The sequence below is a fragment of the Henckelia pumila genome, chromosome 3 (genome assembly GCF_033568475.1).
Source record: "Henckelia pumila isolate YLH828 chromosome 3, ASM3356847v2, whole genome shotgun sequence".
Lineage (NCBI taxonomy): Eukaryota > Viridiplantae > Streptophyta > Magnoliopsida > Lamiales > Gesneriaceae > Henckelia > Henckelia pumila.
In genome coordinates this window covers 138,831,021-138,845,986 of record NC_133122.1, presented here as the reverse complement: position 1 = coordinate 138,845,986, position 14,966 = coordinate 138,831,021, and the positions used below count along the sequence as shown (strand labels likewise).

The 14,966-nt window shown below is 31.6% G+C and overlaps 2 protein-coding genes across 2 annotated transcripts; both read right to left on the bottom strand.

Moving 5' to 3' along the window:
• Nucleotides 1–2,207: 2,207 nt before the first annotated feature.
• LOC140892392 (uncharacterized) lies at nucleotides 2,208–8,478 on the bottom strand. The gene is made up of 10 exons (XM_073301261.1): nucleotides 8,416–8,478; nucleotides 8,027–8,308; nucleotides 6,992–7,064; nucleotides 6,606–6,905; nucleotides 6,313–6,525; nucleotides 3,486–3,578; nucleotides 3,262–3,369; nucleotides 2,907–3,167; nucleotides 2,683–2,805; nucleotides 2,208–2,593 (listed from the first exon to the last, which is right to left on the bottom strand). The coding sequence occupies exons 1-10, from the start codon at nucleotides 8,430–8,432 to the stop codon at nucleotides 2,300–2,302; spliced, it is 1,764 nt and encodes a 587-aa protein (XP_073157362.1). The 5' UTR covers nucleotides 8,433–8,478; the 3' UTR covers nucleotides 2,208–2,299.
• Nucleotides 8,479–8,572: 94 nt separating this feature from the next.
• On the bottom strand, nucleotides 8,573–10,776 carry LOC140889614 (uncharacterized). Its single transcript, XM_073297330.1, has 3 exons — nucleotides 9,145–10,776; nucleotides 8,703–9,047; nucleotides 8,573–8,587 (listed from the first exon to the last, which is right to left on the bottom strand). Exons 1-3 carry the CDS (start codon nucleotides 10,774–10,776, stop codon nucleotides 8,573–8,575), a joined length of 1,992 nt encoding a protein of 663 aa, XP_073153431.1.
• Between the last annotated feature and the right edge of the window lie 4,190 nt (nucleotides 10,777–14,966).

Sequence of the window (14,966 nt, the reverse complement as noted above, 5' to 3'; positions counted from 1 at the left end):
TGGTTTGTATCCAAAAGAACCGAATTGTTAGGAAAAAAAATTTAAAATAAAAGCTTATAATTTTTATTTAGAAAATTTAGTATGAAACAGCGAAAACTAAATCGTATTAAAAAGTCAATTTTTTTTATTGTACTGATTTTATTAGATAAATAACCGAAATTAAATTAAATTATTGAATAATAATATAATAAGTTGTGGGAGCTAATAATAATAATTTGTCGCTATCGCCGTAACATTAAACATAATGTTTTACGTGAAATAAACTTGTTAGTTTGTGTTTATATACGAGATATATATACTACTCTCGTGCAATTTCGTTTTTTTCCACATCGAGAAATTCAATGCCCATATGCAGCATCAGTGCTTGTGGGCCCCACATATTTATGTTGACCCCACATGCAAAAACACGGTTTACCAAAGTATTCTTCTGCAACAGCGTGTGTATATATAGAGTTTTGATCAAATAGACAACCATCATGAGCAACGTGACACTTTATACATTCAATGAGTGATTGTCATGTTAGTTGTTGCTCACGTGGGACCCATGTGATCAAAACTCATATATATGAGATACATCATGAGTTTTAAGACAATAATGTTATGATAAAACTTAGGGCTAAATGCATCCAAGTTAAAAACTGAATAGGCATGCATATAATTTTTGTTAAAGTTGAAGGGTCCTCCAATTTTTATAATATTTGCGTATAACTCACCTTGCTGTTATGTTGGTACCGCATACACTATATCTGCATTTTTTTTTACGGACGTCGTAACTGCAATTGATCATGTTATTTTACTATTTTTATACAATATTTTCCATAGTTGCCCTTCTAACTCGCAAATATATTAATATTATTTTTTTTCCTTTTGAAAACTACAAGATTGCCTTCACCTAATTTCAAATTTATTATAATGAACAAGATGCAAATAATTAATGTAATTTTTTAATTATAATAAAATATGATGTGTAAAGTACAATAGTTAATACATAATTTTAATTTAATCAAAAGATATTATAATTGTTCTTTAATTTTGAATTTTAACATTTAGTTAGTTTAACCTTGATGGGTTTCGAAAAGATAAAATTCAATTAATTTAATTTATTTTTAAAAAACATTACAATTTAATGTGTACCCATTATTATTATTATTATTATTATTATTATTATTATTATTATTATTTATTTATTTAAGGTGTCAATTTATTCTTTAAAGGAAAATTTAAAATTGACATCATTGTTTGATTCTATTTTGATAATGTTACTAATATATTGTGAAAATAATATCAAATAATTTATTTGAATTTACATATTTTTAGATGTTTGTTTAAAATAAATTAAATTAATAGAATTTTAACTTTTCATAAATGGAAGGTTAAATTAAATGAATGTTAATTTTTCAAAATTAGAGAGAAACGATAATATCTTTTGATTAAATTACAATTATGCATTAATTATCTGCACTTTTATATTATAAAATTTGGTTTTTACGCATCATATTTTATTATAATTAAAAATATATGTACATTAATATATTTGCAATTTGAAAGGGTAATTAAGGAAGATGTTATATAAAAATGTTAAAATAATATGATCAATTCTCGCACTACAACAAAAACAGCTTTCCGCGGCGTGCAAATTGGCTTTCCGCAGCGCGCAATGAATGCTGCACAATTCAATGCTGTTAAAAGTTCAAAGCTATTGACCGCGTGCATTGTACGCCGCGGAAAGCGCTATCGACAGCGCGCAATGCATGCTGCTAATTACTTCATCAACGGCGCGCATTTTCCGCTGTGGATATTACTTCCCGCAGCGTGCACTATGCGCTGCGTAAAACCATATTCGCAGCGTGCTTATGCACGCTGCGGAACAGCATATCCGCAGCGTACAAATGTCCGCTGTGGAAAATAACATCAATAGCGTACATTGCACGCTGCAGAAAATAACGACAACAGCATGTATTGCACGCTGCGAAAATATCACATCAACAGCTCACAATACACGCCGTTAACAGTTTATTAGCGACACTCGTTCGCACGCCGCAAAAAAAGAAGACAACTCACTATTTTATCATCGATTGCCTCGTATGATTGGATTGTAACAAAAACATCACTAAACTGAACGAAGAAATGAAAACCATAACCAAACAAAAACTTTTATTTCATTCATGAAAATGAAAGAAGCAAATCTTTACAAGAAACTAAACATAATTTCAAGTTTGATTGATTCGGAGAGTTAATACTCGAGTTTTTCATCATACTACCCAAAAATGGATAAAAACACGAATAACTAGAATCTATATCACTCAGACAAGACTACAAATTTAGATAACCATGCGACAGTGCTTCCTAGTGCGTCATCAAGAACTCGCATTTCATCATTTGGCCGAATTAGGTCCACCTTCTCAACCAAAATCTTATCAACCCATACTTTCCAAAAAGATCCACCAAGAACAACGTGGTGCACTTTTGCGTTCGGATCTATGGATGCAATACGTCCTTCTCCAACAACTAATTCATCAACAGCATAATGAAGCAACTTACATCTAGTATTAGCACGGATATCTCCATGAATGACGACATTCTTCAAATTTGACTGCAAATAAATAATAAAAAGTTAATAATTATACCAGTTATATTTTATAAAAAATTTGTGATTTATAAACGTAATTTGAAGATAGTTACCTGAACAGTAGCTACATGTTTTGTAGCATTACCAAAATCACCACTTTTTTTGGTACCAATATTGATATCACTACTACTACCAACTCCATTCGCAACACCACTACCAATTCCACCACTGGCAACCTAATTTTAAAAACAAATAGTGTCAAGAAATGTTGTCATGATATTTCAAGAATTTAAGTGTACATAAAAAATTGATCAAGATATTATGTATAATTACTAACCTGTTCTTGCTGATTTTGTAAAACCATAGATCTCATTTCTTGCATTTCTTGTAAAAACATGGACTTCATTTCTTGCATTTCTTGTCGTAGTTGTGTAACAGATCCACTTTGTTGCACAAAAACTCCAACTTTTGATGGTGTGACTCCAAAGCCCATTCCCCGAACTCTACCCCGAGCTTCCTTGCCAAACACAAGGTTGATTGCATCTTCAGCCATGTTACATGTGTTTTGAGATTCGGGTGGACATTCTTCTATTTCTTTCTGCAAATAAAAAAGATAAAAACAAATAAAAATCCACTAAATTAGGCTGGTAATTTTTTATTATGACTTTCTAAAAAAAAATTAATTATATTACCATTTTTTCTCTAACAGCTTGAGTACTAGGTTCACCATTTTTCTTCTTGTGACCTTCAATCCAAACTTGCGATCTTGTGATATTTGTATCTGCCGGACTTGTTTTTTTCTTAAATATAGAGATATAAAAAATATAAGTGGAAAGAAATTCAAAAGACGCATATATATATCATTATATATGTGTTAAATTAGAGAATATAACAAAACAATAATAACAATATTTACCATAATGTGACTCAAACGAGCATAACCTCTCCGGCTCATTGTGTGAGTGTGATCTTGCTTTAGCCTCATTGTTCTATATTTGGCACACTTTTCCTGAGATTTAACAAACAAATGAAGACATTAATAAAGGGATTACCAACGAATATATATACTTCAATTTAAAAGATAAAACCAAGTCATTGCTTGTTTGATAAAATGAAATCTGCACTACGTATGATTAAATAACTTAGAGAAAACTAACAACATGCACGACCATAGTAACAAACAACTGCTAAACATCCAATATTCAAGTTCTAACCAGAAAAATAAAACCAAAAACAAGATGATATAAAATTCTAACAGGAATTCAGCATATCTTATTCAAGATCCAAGTTCAAACCACAAAAAAAAAAACCAAATAAGATAATTTACAGCTCCTAAAGCAAAAAAAATCATTAACATATCCAAAAATGTGCAGTTCAAACTATAAATCAACATCTATGTTCCAATACCCAATATTCACCATCTAAGCATAAGCTAAAAAACCAAAAAAAACATTTCCAGCTACTATATAAAAAAATAAAACCAAAAAACAGCAATAACGATTCAATATTCAAGTTCTAACCAGAAAAATAAAACCAAAAACAAGATGATATAAAATTCTAACAGGAATTCAGCATATCTTATTCAAGATCCAAGTTCAAACCACAAAAAAAAAACCAAATAAGATAATTTACAGCTCCTAAAGCAAAAAAAATCATTAACATATCCAAAAATGTGCAGTTCAAACTATAAATCAACATCTAAGTTCCAATACCCAATATTCACCATCTAAGCATAAGCTAAAAAACCAAAAAAACATTTCCAGCTACTATATAAAAAAATAAAACCAAAAAACAGCAATAACGATTCAATATTCAAGTTCTAACCAGAAAAATAAAACCAAAAACAAGATGATATAAAATTCTAACAGGAATTCAGCATATCTTATTCAAGATCCAAGTTCAAACCACAAAAAAAAAAAACCAAATAAGATAATTTACAGCTCCTAAAGCAAAAAAAATCATTAACATATCCAAAAATGTGCAGTTCAAACTATAAATCAACATCTATGTTCCAATACCCAATATTCACCATCTAAGCATAAGCTAAAAAACCAAAAAAACATTTCCAGCTACTATATAAAAAAATAAAACCAAAAAACAGCAATAACGATTCAATATTCAAGTTCTAACCAGAAAAATAAAACCAAAAACAAGATGATATAAAATTCTAACAGGAATTCAGCATATCTTATTCAAGATCCAAGTTCAAACCACAAAAACAAAAACCAAATAAGATAATTTACAGCTCCTAAAGCAAAAAAAATCATTAACATATCCAAAAATGTGCAGTTCAAACTATAAATCAACATCTAAGTTCCAATACCCAATATTCACCATCTAAGCATAAGCTAAAAAACCAAAAAAACATTTCCAGCTACTATATAAAAAAATAAAACCAAAAAACAGCAATAACGATTCAATATTCAAGTTCTAACCAGAAAAATAAAACCAAAAACAAGATGATATAAAATTCTAACAGGAATTCAGCATATCTTATTCAAGATCCAAGTTCAAACCACAAAAAAAAAAAACCAAATAAGATAATTTACAGCTCCTAAAGCAAAAAAAATCATTAACATATCCAAAAATGTGCAGTTCAAACTATAAATCAACATCTATGTTCCAATACCCAATATTCACCATCTAAGCATAAGCTAAAAACCAAAAAAACATTTCCAGCTACTATATAAAAAAATAAAACCAAAAAACAGCAATAACGATTCAATATTCAAGTTCTAACCAGAAAAATAAAACCAAAAACAAGATGATATAAAATTCTAACAGGAATTCAGCATATCTTATTCAAGATCCAAGTTCAAACCACAAAAACAAAAACCAAATAAGATAATTTACAGCTCCTAAAGCAAAAAAAATCATTAACATATCCAAAAATGTGCAGTTCAAACTATAAATCAACATCTAAGTTCCAATACCCAATATTCACCATCTAACCATAAGCTAAAAAACCAAAAAAACATTTCCAGCTACTATATAAAAAAATAAAACCAAAAAACAGCAATAACGATTCAATATTCAAGTTCTAACCAGAAAAATAAAACCAAAAACAAGATGATATAAAATTCTAACAGGAATTCAGCATATCTTATTCAAGATCCAAGTTCAAACCACAAAAACAAAAACCAAATAAGATAATTTACAGCTCCTAAAGCAAAAAAAAATCATTAACATATCCAAAAATGTGCAGTTCAAACTATAAATCAACATCTATGTTCCAATACCCAATATTCACCATCTAAGCATAAGCTAAAAAACCAAAAAAACATTTCCAGCTACTATATAAAAAAAATAAAACCAAAAAACAGCAATAACGATTCAATATTCAAGTTCTAACCAGAAAAATAAAACCAAAAACAAGATGATATAAAATTCTAACAGGAATTCAGCATATCTTATTCAAGATCCAAGTTCAAACCACAAAAACAAAAATCAAATAAGATAATTTACAGCTCCTAAAGCAAAAAAAATCATTAACATATCCAAAAATGTGCAGTTCAAACTATAAATCAACATCTATGTTCCAATACCCAATATTCACCATCTAACCATAAGCTGAAATACCAAAAAAACATTTCCAGCTACTATATAAAAAATTAAAACAAAAAAACAGCAATAAAGATTCAATATTCAAGTTCTAACCAGAAAAATAAAACCAAAAAAATAATTTTCAGTTCCAATCAATAAAGAATCAAAGCAGAAAACAACAATAAAAAAAAAATACTTACTTGAAAGGTAGGCGACAATGTCCTCTTTACAAATAATTCCCATTGATTTTGGTCCATAAATTCGGGTTTCAAAAGTTTGAGATCCCGTGAAGCCATTCGACTTGAATTAGCTTGGCGTACAAGAATTTGAAGTTTGGATTTTCTATCACGCCACAATTTGGATAACCTTTGAAACACTGATTTCTTTTCCCAATCTTGAACTTTATAATTCATCTATACATTACAAGATATGAAAATAAAGACACATTTTTCAATAGCATTGGAAGTTAAAAATTGAATAACTAAAACATTACCTGGAGACAACTCCACATCTTATCTTTCACTTCTTCGTCTACGTCATTCCATCCATCTAATGTATATGGCACAAATTCCTTCACCAAGCAACCTAGAAAAGATACAAATGTTATTGAATTATCTCCGACTGGCTGTCCAAACTCATTACGCTGTAGTTCTTTGCACTTTTGTTGCCCACTAATCAATTTCAACTTTGATGCTCCCCGTCCTTTTTTCTTATCCATTTTTCCGTCATTAACTGGTTCTTTACCACGCAAATCTTGTGATGAATTAGATGAATTGCTAGAGTTATTTTTTTCCTGCAAAATAACAGAAACATAAACTTATACGTCCTAGTGTACTTTATTAAAATAAATCAAGATTTGAAATAGAATACAATTATCACCTGAATCACATCCACGTATGCATTGCTGCGTTTTTTCCCCATTTTGCTCGTCATTTGAATAATATGTAATGACCTGATCAAACATGTAATTTTACATGATGCATCACTGAAAATAAACAAGAAAATAAACAAGGAGAGAAATATATTGCAATAGTAAACGAGGACTTGTGTAACTTGAGTAGAAAATTTATCAATTGAAATAAATAACTAAAAAATCTACAACCAAAAATTAAGTCATGTCTCAGTGACATCAATTCCCTCACACTCATTCCTTGAGTACGGTTCTTTCTCATTAACATTAATCTCAATTTGAGACACATCAAGAGGTGTTGATGTCGTATAGGCATCTTCTTCAGCGACATTCATGTTATGAATACCCCGAGGCGGCGCTTTTAGCAACACATACCAATTTGATTCATCACTGTCCCGGGAATAGAATACTTGCTTTGCTTGGGATGCTAAAATGAAAGGATCGCTTTCAAAAAGATTTTATTCCTTGGTGTAGGTTGACCAATGTAAAACCATCCTCCATTTTGATACCAGTTTCATTATTGGCCCAATCACACCTAAAAACAGGCACTGTGAAAGAGTAGTAGTGTAGTAAAACTATATCCCGTATAACCCCATAGTATGATAGTCTTCCTACTGTTTGTGAATCAGCAGTAGAACTAGATTGACAAACAGTATCAGCTTCAATTGAAACACCGCTGTCTTGTGTCGACCTTCCAACATCAATTGTGTGGAACCGCTGTCCATTTATAACATAACCCATATAAGATGTAACATGCTTTCTCGGACCATGTGCAAGCCATCGAAGTCGCTCTGAAGAGTTAACAGAAACATGTTTTGATAACCATTCAGCAAATGTTTCCATATGTTGCTTCTGTAACAATGCTTCACTACTTAATAGACGATGATCTATTTGTTTAAGCTCTTCAATGTGCATCCTATTTAAAATAATTGAAATGAGATGTTATATTATAAGTGATATGTAAAAGATCATGACTAATATAGTATGAAATTAACTACACTCACTGTAAGTAAGGTTCAACTTCTGCAGTATTGAACAACACGTATCGATGTGCGGCTTGCAACACGTGATCTTCCAAAATCTTTTCTTTTCCTTGAGAAATTGGGCGACCTTCAACTAATCCATTTTCTAAATCATCATTCCGATTGGGACGAACACCAATGTTAGCAGCCTTTTTTATATAAGCACTACAAAATATCATTCGTTCCTCTGCGAGGTAACACTCAGCTATGCAACCTTCTGGCCTCGCTCGGTTCTTCACATAACCTTTTAGTGTTTTCATGAATCTAGATGACAAAGAAAAATTCACGTAAAATAAGTGTTGATAGCAAAATCTAAATATAATTTATAAAATAAAATAAAATTTGTCAACATATAAATGAATATTTCTTACCTTTCAAATGGATACATATAGCGGAATTGGACTGGCCCACACAAGCGAGCCTCTCTGGCTAAATGAATTGTCAAATGAACAGAGATAGTAAAGAAATCGGGTGGAAAATATCTCTCCAACATGCATAAAATTTCAGCAATATTCTCCTCAAGTTGTTCTAAACGGTTTCTATCTAAAACTCTTTGACACAACTCATTGTAAAATGCACACAGCAGAAATATAGCATTACGTGGACCTTTCGGTAGAAGATTTCTCAATGCTACTGATAGCAATTGTTGCATTAGAACATGACAATCATGAGATTTCAGTCCAATAAGCTTATGATCTTCTAAAGAAACACAATTCCCAATATTTGAGCTATAGCCATCAGGTAACTTTATTTTCTTCAATCTCGAACAAAATACATCCATTTCTTTTTTGGACAACGTGTATGGTGCAGCAGGCAAGTGATACTTATTTTCTCCTTTTTGTTGAGGGTGTAATTCTTTTCTAATGTTTAAGTGAATCAAATCTTTGCGAGCATTCACACCATCTTTGGATTTGTTCTTCAGGTTCAACAATGTGCCTATGATATTTTCGCAGACATTCTTTTCAATATGCATCACATCTAAGTTATGACGTAGCAGGAGCCCCTACAAGTAATCATGGACACATTTCATAGTGTTAGTTGAGAATATTTCTAACAATTTATGAATAAAAATAATAATGAATAATTGCAAAATAACTTACACTCCAATATGGCAACTCGAAAAAGATTGATTTTTTCTTCCACCTTTGAACCGACTTTTGTTCCTTCTTTGAACTATCTTGCTTCTTTCTTTTTTTCCTCAAAGTATTGATAGTCTCACCATTTTTCTTTTTACCCCAATCATTTTCAATGTCTTTTATTTCATCCATAATTTCCAAGCCGTTCAAAGGTCTAGGTTTTCCTTTCGTCTCTTTTTTCCCATTAAACCACTTCTTTTTTTGACGAAATGGATGATTAGGAGCAAGAAATCTTCTGTGGCTCATGTATGCAAACTTTCTACTATACTTAAGCCACATTGAACATACATTTTCTCCGCATATGGGGCAACCAAGTTTCCCTTTTGTGACACATCCAGCTAGATTTCCATAAGCTGGAAAATCATTAATTGTCCACATCAAAATAGCCTTCAGATTAAACATTGACTTGTTAAATGCATCATACGACTCCACACCTGTGTCCCACAACTTCTTCAAATCATCCACAAGAGGTTCCAAGTATACATCTATATCATTTCCAGGTTGCTTCGGACCTGGAATCAATAATGTCAGCATAAGGTTTTCCTTCGCCATACACATCAATGGAGGAAGGTTATAATTGACCAAAATAACAGGCCAACAACTATATCTGGAACTAAGGTCACCAAAAGGGTTGAATCCATCTGTTGCAAGACCAAGGCGGAGATTTCTAGGATCCGATGCAAAATCTGGCCACTTATGATTTATTGTATCCCAAGCTACTGAATCAACTGGATGACGCATCATATGATCTTGACTCTTGTGGTTCGAGTGCCAGATCAACTCTTCAGCTTTTTCTTTTGATCTGAACATCCTTTGCAATCTTGGTATTATGGAAAAATACCGTAGTACCTTTTCAGGAACTCCTTTACAAACTTTGGCAGTGACTTTGTCCACTTTCCATCTTGAAGAACCACACTTCGGACACAATTCCAGATCTTTAAGCTCATTCCTAAATAGACAACAATCGTTTGGGCAAGCATGTATTTTCTCATATCCTAAATCAAATGGTTTCAACAACTTCCTCATCGAGTAAACATTTTCTGGGAGTATGTTTTTTTCTGGAAGCATGTCAACTAAGATCTTAAGGAGCTCATTGAAACTATTGTCACTGTGACCATTAGTAGACTTGTAATTGTATAATGTGACGACTGCTGACAACTTCGTGTAAGTTGTACAACCAGGAAAGAGAGGAGTTTCTGCATCTTCTAATAAATCAGCAAACATATAATCTTTCGTTTCAGGCATAGTGTTTCCATCCTCTTCTTCCGGCACAAAGACATCCTTATACAAGTTATATGCCTCTCTACTTTCATCCTCTATCCGAACTCCTCCTGAACTACCTTCACCTTGAGATTTTGAGTTATAAATTTCACCATGGAAAACCCAAACAGTATAAGAAGGATCGAACCCCTTAATAATTAAGTGGTCGTACACATCGTCAAATTTCATATACTTCTTATTTTTGCAACGCTTGCAAGGACATAAGATTACTTCCCTTGTTTTGGCATAGTTCCTAGCTTGTGCAATAAATTTTTGCACCCCTTCTTCATACTCGGGTACAAGCCTTGAAGGTAGATGAATCCATTCCTTATCCATTTCATAAATCAACAAAACCTTAACATACAAATATATGCGTTCATGATTCCTTATATAATTTGAAAATAAGATTTGTATACAACAATACACCCCAAATTTTATGTTTAATATAAAATAAGATTTTTATATTTATTTAATATACATAAAAAATAAAAGTCAATAAAAAAGGGAGAACACTACAAGAATACATAGCTTCAGAGACAGATTTTTTGAGACGGAAATAAAATATGTTTCAGATTTATGTAAATTATAGACGAATTTTCTACGAAATTACTAATTCGTTTCACTTTCATATAACATGATATTTGAAAAGAAATCTGAGACCGAATTTGAAACTGGTTTGAGACAAAATTACACAAAATTTTTTATAAACAAAAATAAAAACAGATTATAAACCGAATTTGAGACAATTTGATTTCTGTCAAAAATGTTGTTTAAAATTTATTAAAAAGTTGAGACAGAAAAAAAATCCGTTTCAAATTATATAAATTGGTAACAGATTTGAAACGGACTAAATCTATTTCATTTTTTTAAATATATATGATATAATTAACCGGAAGGAAAGATAAAATATTATAATAATGGTGATTATACACCAAATCATCCCTAATTTGCAGACGTCACATTGCCTCTTCTCCTTCTGCTCTTCGACAGTCGCCGTTTCTCGATTCTTAAACACCAGAAAAAAAAAACTTGAGAGAAATTACAATCGTGTTTGGCACTTCTCTTACGATTCTAATGTGATACTCTTCGAGAAATCTTCCACGAATTTGAAGTTTTTATAAGGTATGGGACGACTGAGTTTTCTTCTTCGATTCTTGTTGAAATTTGTTCGATTGAATTTCTTGTTAAATCGATTGAAATAGGGAAGAATAAGATTTATAATTGCGAGTTCGGATTAATGTTATACCCCGTTCAACGAAATTAGATAGCATTTGCCCTAAATTTACCAGATTTGGGTCTGTTTGAATGGGCATGGTGCCTTATTTGATTTTTATAAAAACTCTGGACATAGATGCAGAAAATTCTTTGTTTTAGCTTGGAAAGTGGTGACCAAACATTCATTTGCAAATCATTAGTTACTTTGTTAACATGGCAGATTTGATGCTAGGTTGAAAAATAAGATTTGAGATGGGGTTTTGAACAAGTAAATTCCATTAAGTTTTTTAATATTTGATTGAAATGTTATTGAATTTTAAGAACATGACATGGAAGTATAATCTGATTTCAGTGACATTCTTGCGGTGAGTTGTGCAGAGGAGAAGCAAGGAATTTGCATATTCTTGTTAGGTACGTAATTATATTTTGTGTTGTTGTTTCTTAAGTTGTTCATTTATTTTTCTTTTTGTCTAAAAGTGTGCTCACATCCATGGTGCAGCCGTTAATGAGAGGCAGAGACTGGAATTATAGTTAGAGTATCTTCAGCATTTCAAAGAAAATTTAAGGTGAAGATATTGCTTCTTGTACTCATATTAATTTATCGCACATTCTTTCATACTTGCTTATTCTATATCAGTTTTTTATGAAGCTATATTTGTACCTAATAATTATTAGTTTGAATTTGGTTTGTTCACTAAGTTAAATATTTTTTTTTCCTTCAATTTAGTAGGTAGTTCTTGTCTTATAGACTTATGCTACTCTTAAAATTTCCCAAGGAGATAGTGTGAATACACACAAGAATATTTCAGTTGGAATGTACTTCTTGCATTTTAAATTTATGGAATGGATTCAATTATAAATTCAGTGTGCAAGTTATATTTTTTCCTCTCTTTTTTCACCGGTCACGAGTGTTGCACAATTTTTTTATGTTTACTAATGTACCAGTTTGTTGATGTAGCTGGCAATGGAGTACTGGACATGTAAAGCGTCGGTGAAATGCGTTTTGATAAGATAAAGTAAGAAGATTAAGGAAGAAATTCTTGAATTTTAGAAAGAAACTGGAGGTTGTTTCTGAATGTCTATGCAAAAGAAGTGAATCAAAAAAGCTTATTGAGGAAGACCGAAAACTAACAGGAGCTCATGATTCAAGAGTTGGGGTCCCTTGGAGCAACATGAAGTGTAGATTAGTGTACTGGGAGAATTGATGATTTATTTAGTTACTTGTACGTAGTTTGATTAGTTATCTAATTTTGTTTACTTGAATGATGTGGATATTTTTTTATATCAATATTAATTACATTGTATTGTCTTTGGATTAAGAAATTATTTGTTTAAAATATTTTATTCTATATTGAAGTGTGTTATTGGGATTTAAAAATTAATATTTAGGCGAGAAATATAGACAAGAAACTAAAATTCATATTATAGCAAGTTATTTGAGACGGAACGATGATGGATTTAAGACAAAATCAGAAACGGAATTCAATATAAAACCGATGTCATTTGGCCAAAATACAAACGGATTTATAAACGGATTTATAATCTATCTCTAAGATTAGAAACGAAGTATTTCTGTCTCAGAATCAGAGACGAGGCTTTCAACAGTCTCAAAATTTTTTCAAAGACAAAAAAAAGAGTTTCAGAGACGGATTTTTCTGTCTTTGAAGCCCTGTTTTCTTGTAGTGGAAGCAAATTAAAATTGATTTTCATAAAATTGAGAAACTTGTTCAGATTTCAAACTAGTGCAAGATTGTAAGTTCAATAAAAACTCAAACAATTTGAGGGCAAAACAAGTTGACAGATTCTGTTTCATGAGATTAGCAAACTAATTTAAGTGATAAATCCAATAGATCCTGTTTCATGAGAACTCAACCAGTCAAAATAATCACAAAAGTTCAATAATTAAATTGATCAAGACTCTAAAATAGATTAGAGATCATTCCTGTTGCACTCACACATGCATACACTGTCAAGGACTCAAGTGCAAGTCAAGTACAATAATAATAACTAAAAAGTCTCAAAAGTTTCTTTGATTTCTTTGAGTTAAATTGAAAAACTTCAACTAAATTACTCAGTACATCGCAAAACATTGATCCAAGTGCTACTACTCACTCACGAATCGTGCTACAATTTGTGAATAGCAGCTACCCCTAAAGAGCAAAAATTTAAATTATTTTACTTCATGGATAAAAAAAGATAAAAAAAAATATTGTTCAGATCAAGATTAAGATGTCTATCCAAAGAGGCAATTCAATGGTAAATATAGCAGCTACTGTGATGATTTTATACTAAATCTAGTAACAACATGGAACAATAATAGCAGCTAGATCTTGAAACATATGGGGGCTTTATGTTCAAATCTGTTTTCATCCAGATCTCCCATTCAACTCTGTTCAAATCTGCTGATTTTCACTTACACACACACTGAATAATTTGTTCAAACATCTACTATTTTCTGCTAATCAAACAAGAGTAGTTTTGATCAGATTTCATATATAATATGGTGAACATTTGACCAATTACAAATGTGAGTATATCTAGTTATTATAACTCGTAACCTTGTTGATAAAAGCTGTGGAAATAAACCCGATCCAACAATTTCGAAGCAAGAGTCTATTATTACCAATCACCTAAATACATATGCCCGAGAGATTAACAAAGCCCGAGAGATTAACAAGGTACACCGATAACCAAAACAAATCTGCAACAAATTATTTCTCAACCCCACGAATTCTTCTCAGACTGATAACCAAAAAAAAAAAAAAACTGACCTGCGTCGCTGTGTTCTTCGTGGGATTCTCAATTTCGTTCTGAGGAAGTAAAATCGATCGGTGAAGCCTGGCTGCAGCAATAGGGTTACCAAAATTAAAACCAAAAATTCGGGAGAATAGAGAGGTTTCGATGGAAAAATTGGGGAAAATCAGAAGATATATGCGAGACGATGACTTACTCAAAAGGCGGATGAATTTTCGATTAATTTCTTCTCTACTAGTCGCAGATTGCTCTGAAGAGATTTCTCAAGATTTCCCTGAAGTTACGTGCAACAGATTTTGTGGAGAAATATTTCGCGCTAGATCATTATGAGATTTGGGAATTGAGAATTGGCGCTTATGAGATTTTGGAATTGGCGCGATCGATAGAATGGGAAAAAGCCCAACAATGGCGTATAAAACGCTGTAGAAATTAAATTTTATGTCACAGCGTGTTGCCCGCGATAATTAATCTAATTTAACATCCAAATGACAGCGTGTTGCGCGCTATTGTTACTAAATTTTATTTCACCACTATCTGCAGCGTGCTGCGCGCTGTAA

Excerpts from the sequence above, each read along its gene's own strand:
- LOC140892392 (XM_073301261.1), bottom strand. Across the intron at positions 7,065-8,026 it reads GAAGTTGAACCTTACTTACA|GTCATTACATATTATTCAAA; the intron begins GTGAGTGTAGTT and ends ATGTTTGATCAG. Across the intron at positions 6,906-6,991 it reads CATACGTGGATGTGATTCAG|GAAAAAAATAACTCTAGCAA; the intron begins GTGATAATTGTA and ends GTTATTTTGCAG.
- LOC140889614 (XM_073297330.1), bottom strand. The coding sequence starts at position 10,776 with ATGGATAAGGAATGGATTCATCTACCTTCAAGGCTTGTACCCGAGTAT. Across the intron at positions 9,048-9,144 it reads TCGAGTTGCCATATTGGAGT|GGGCTCCTGCTACGTCATAA; the intron begins GTAAGTTATTTT and ends GATTACTTGTAG.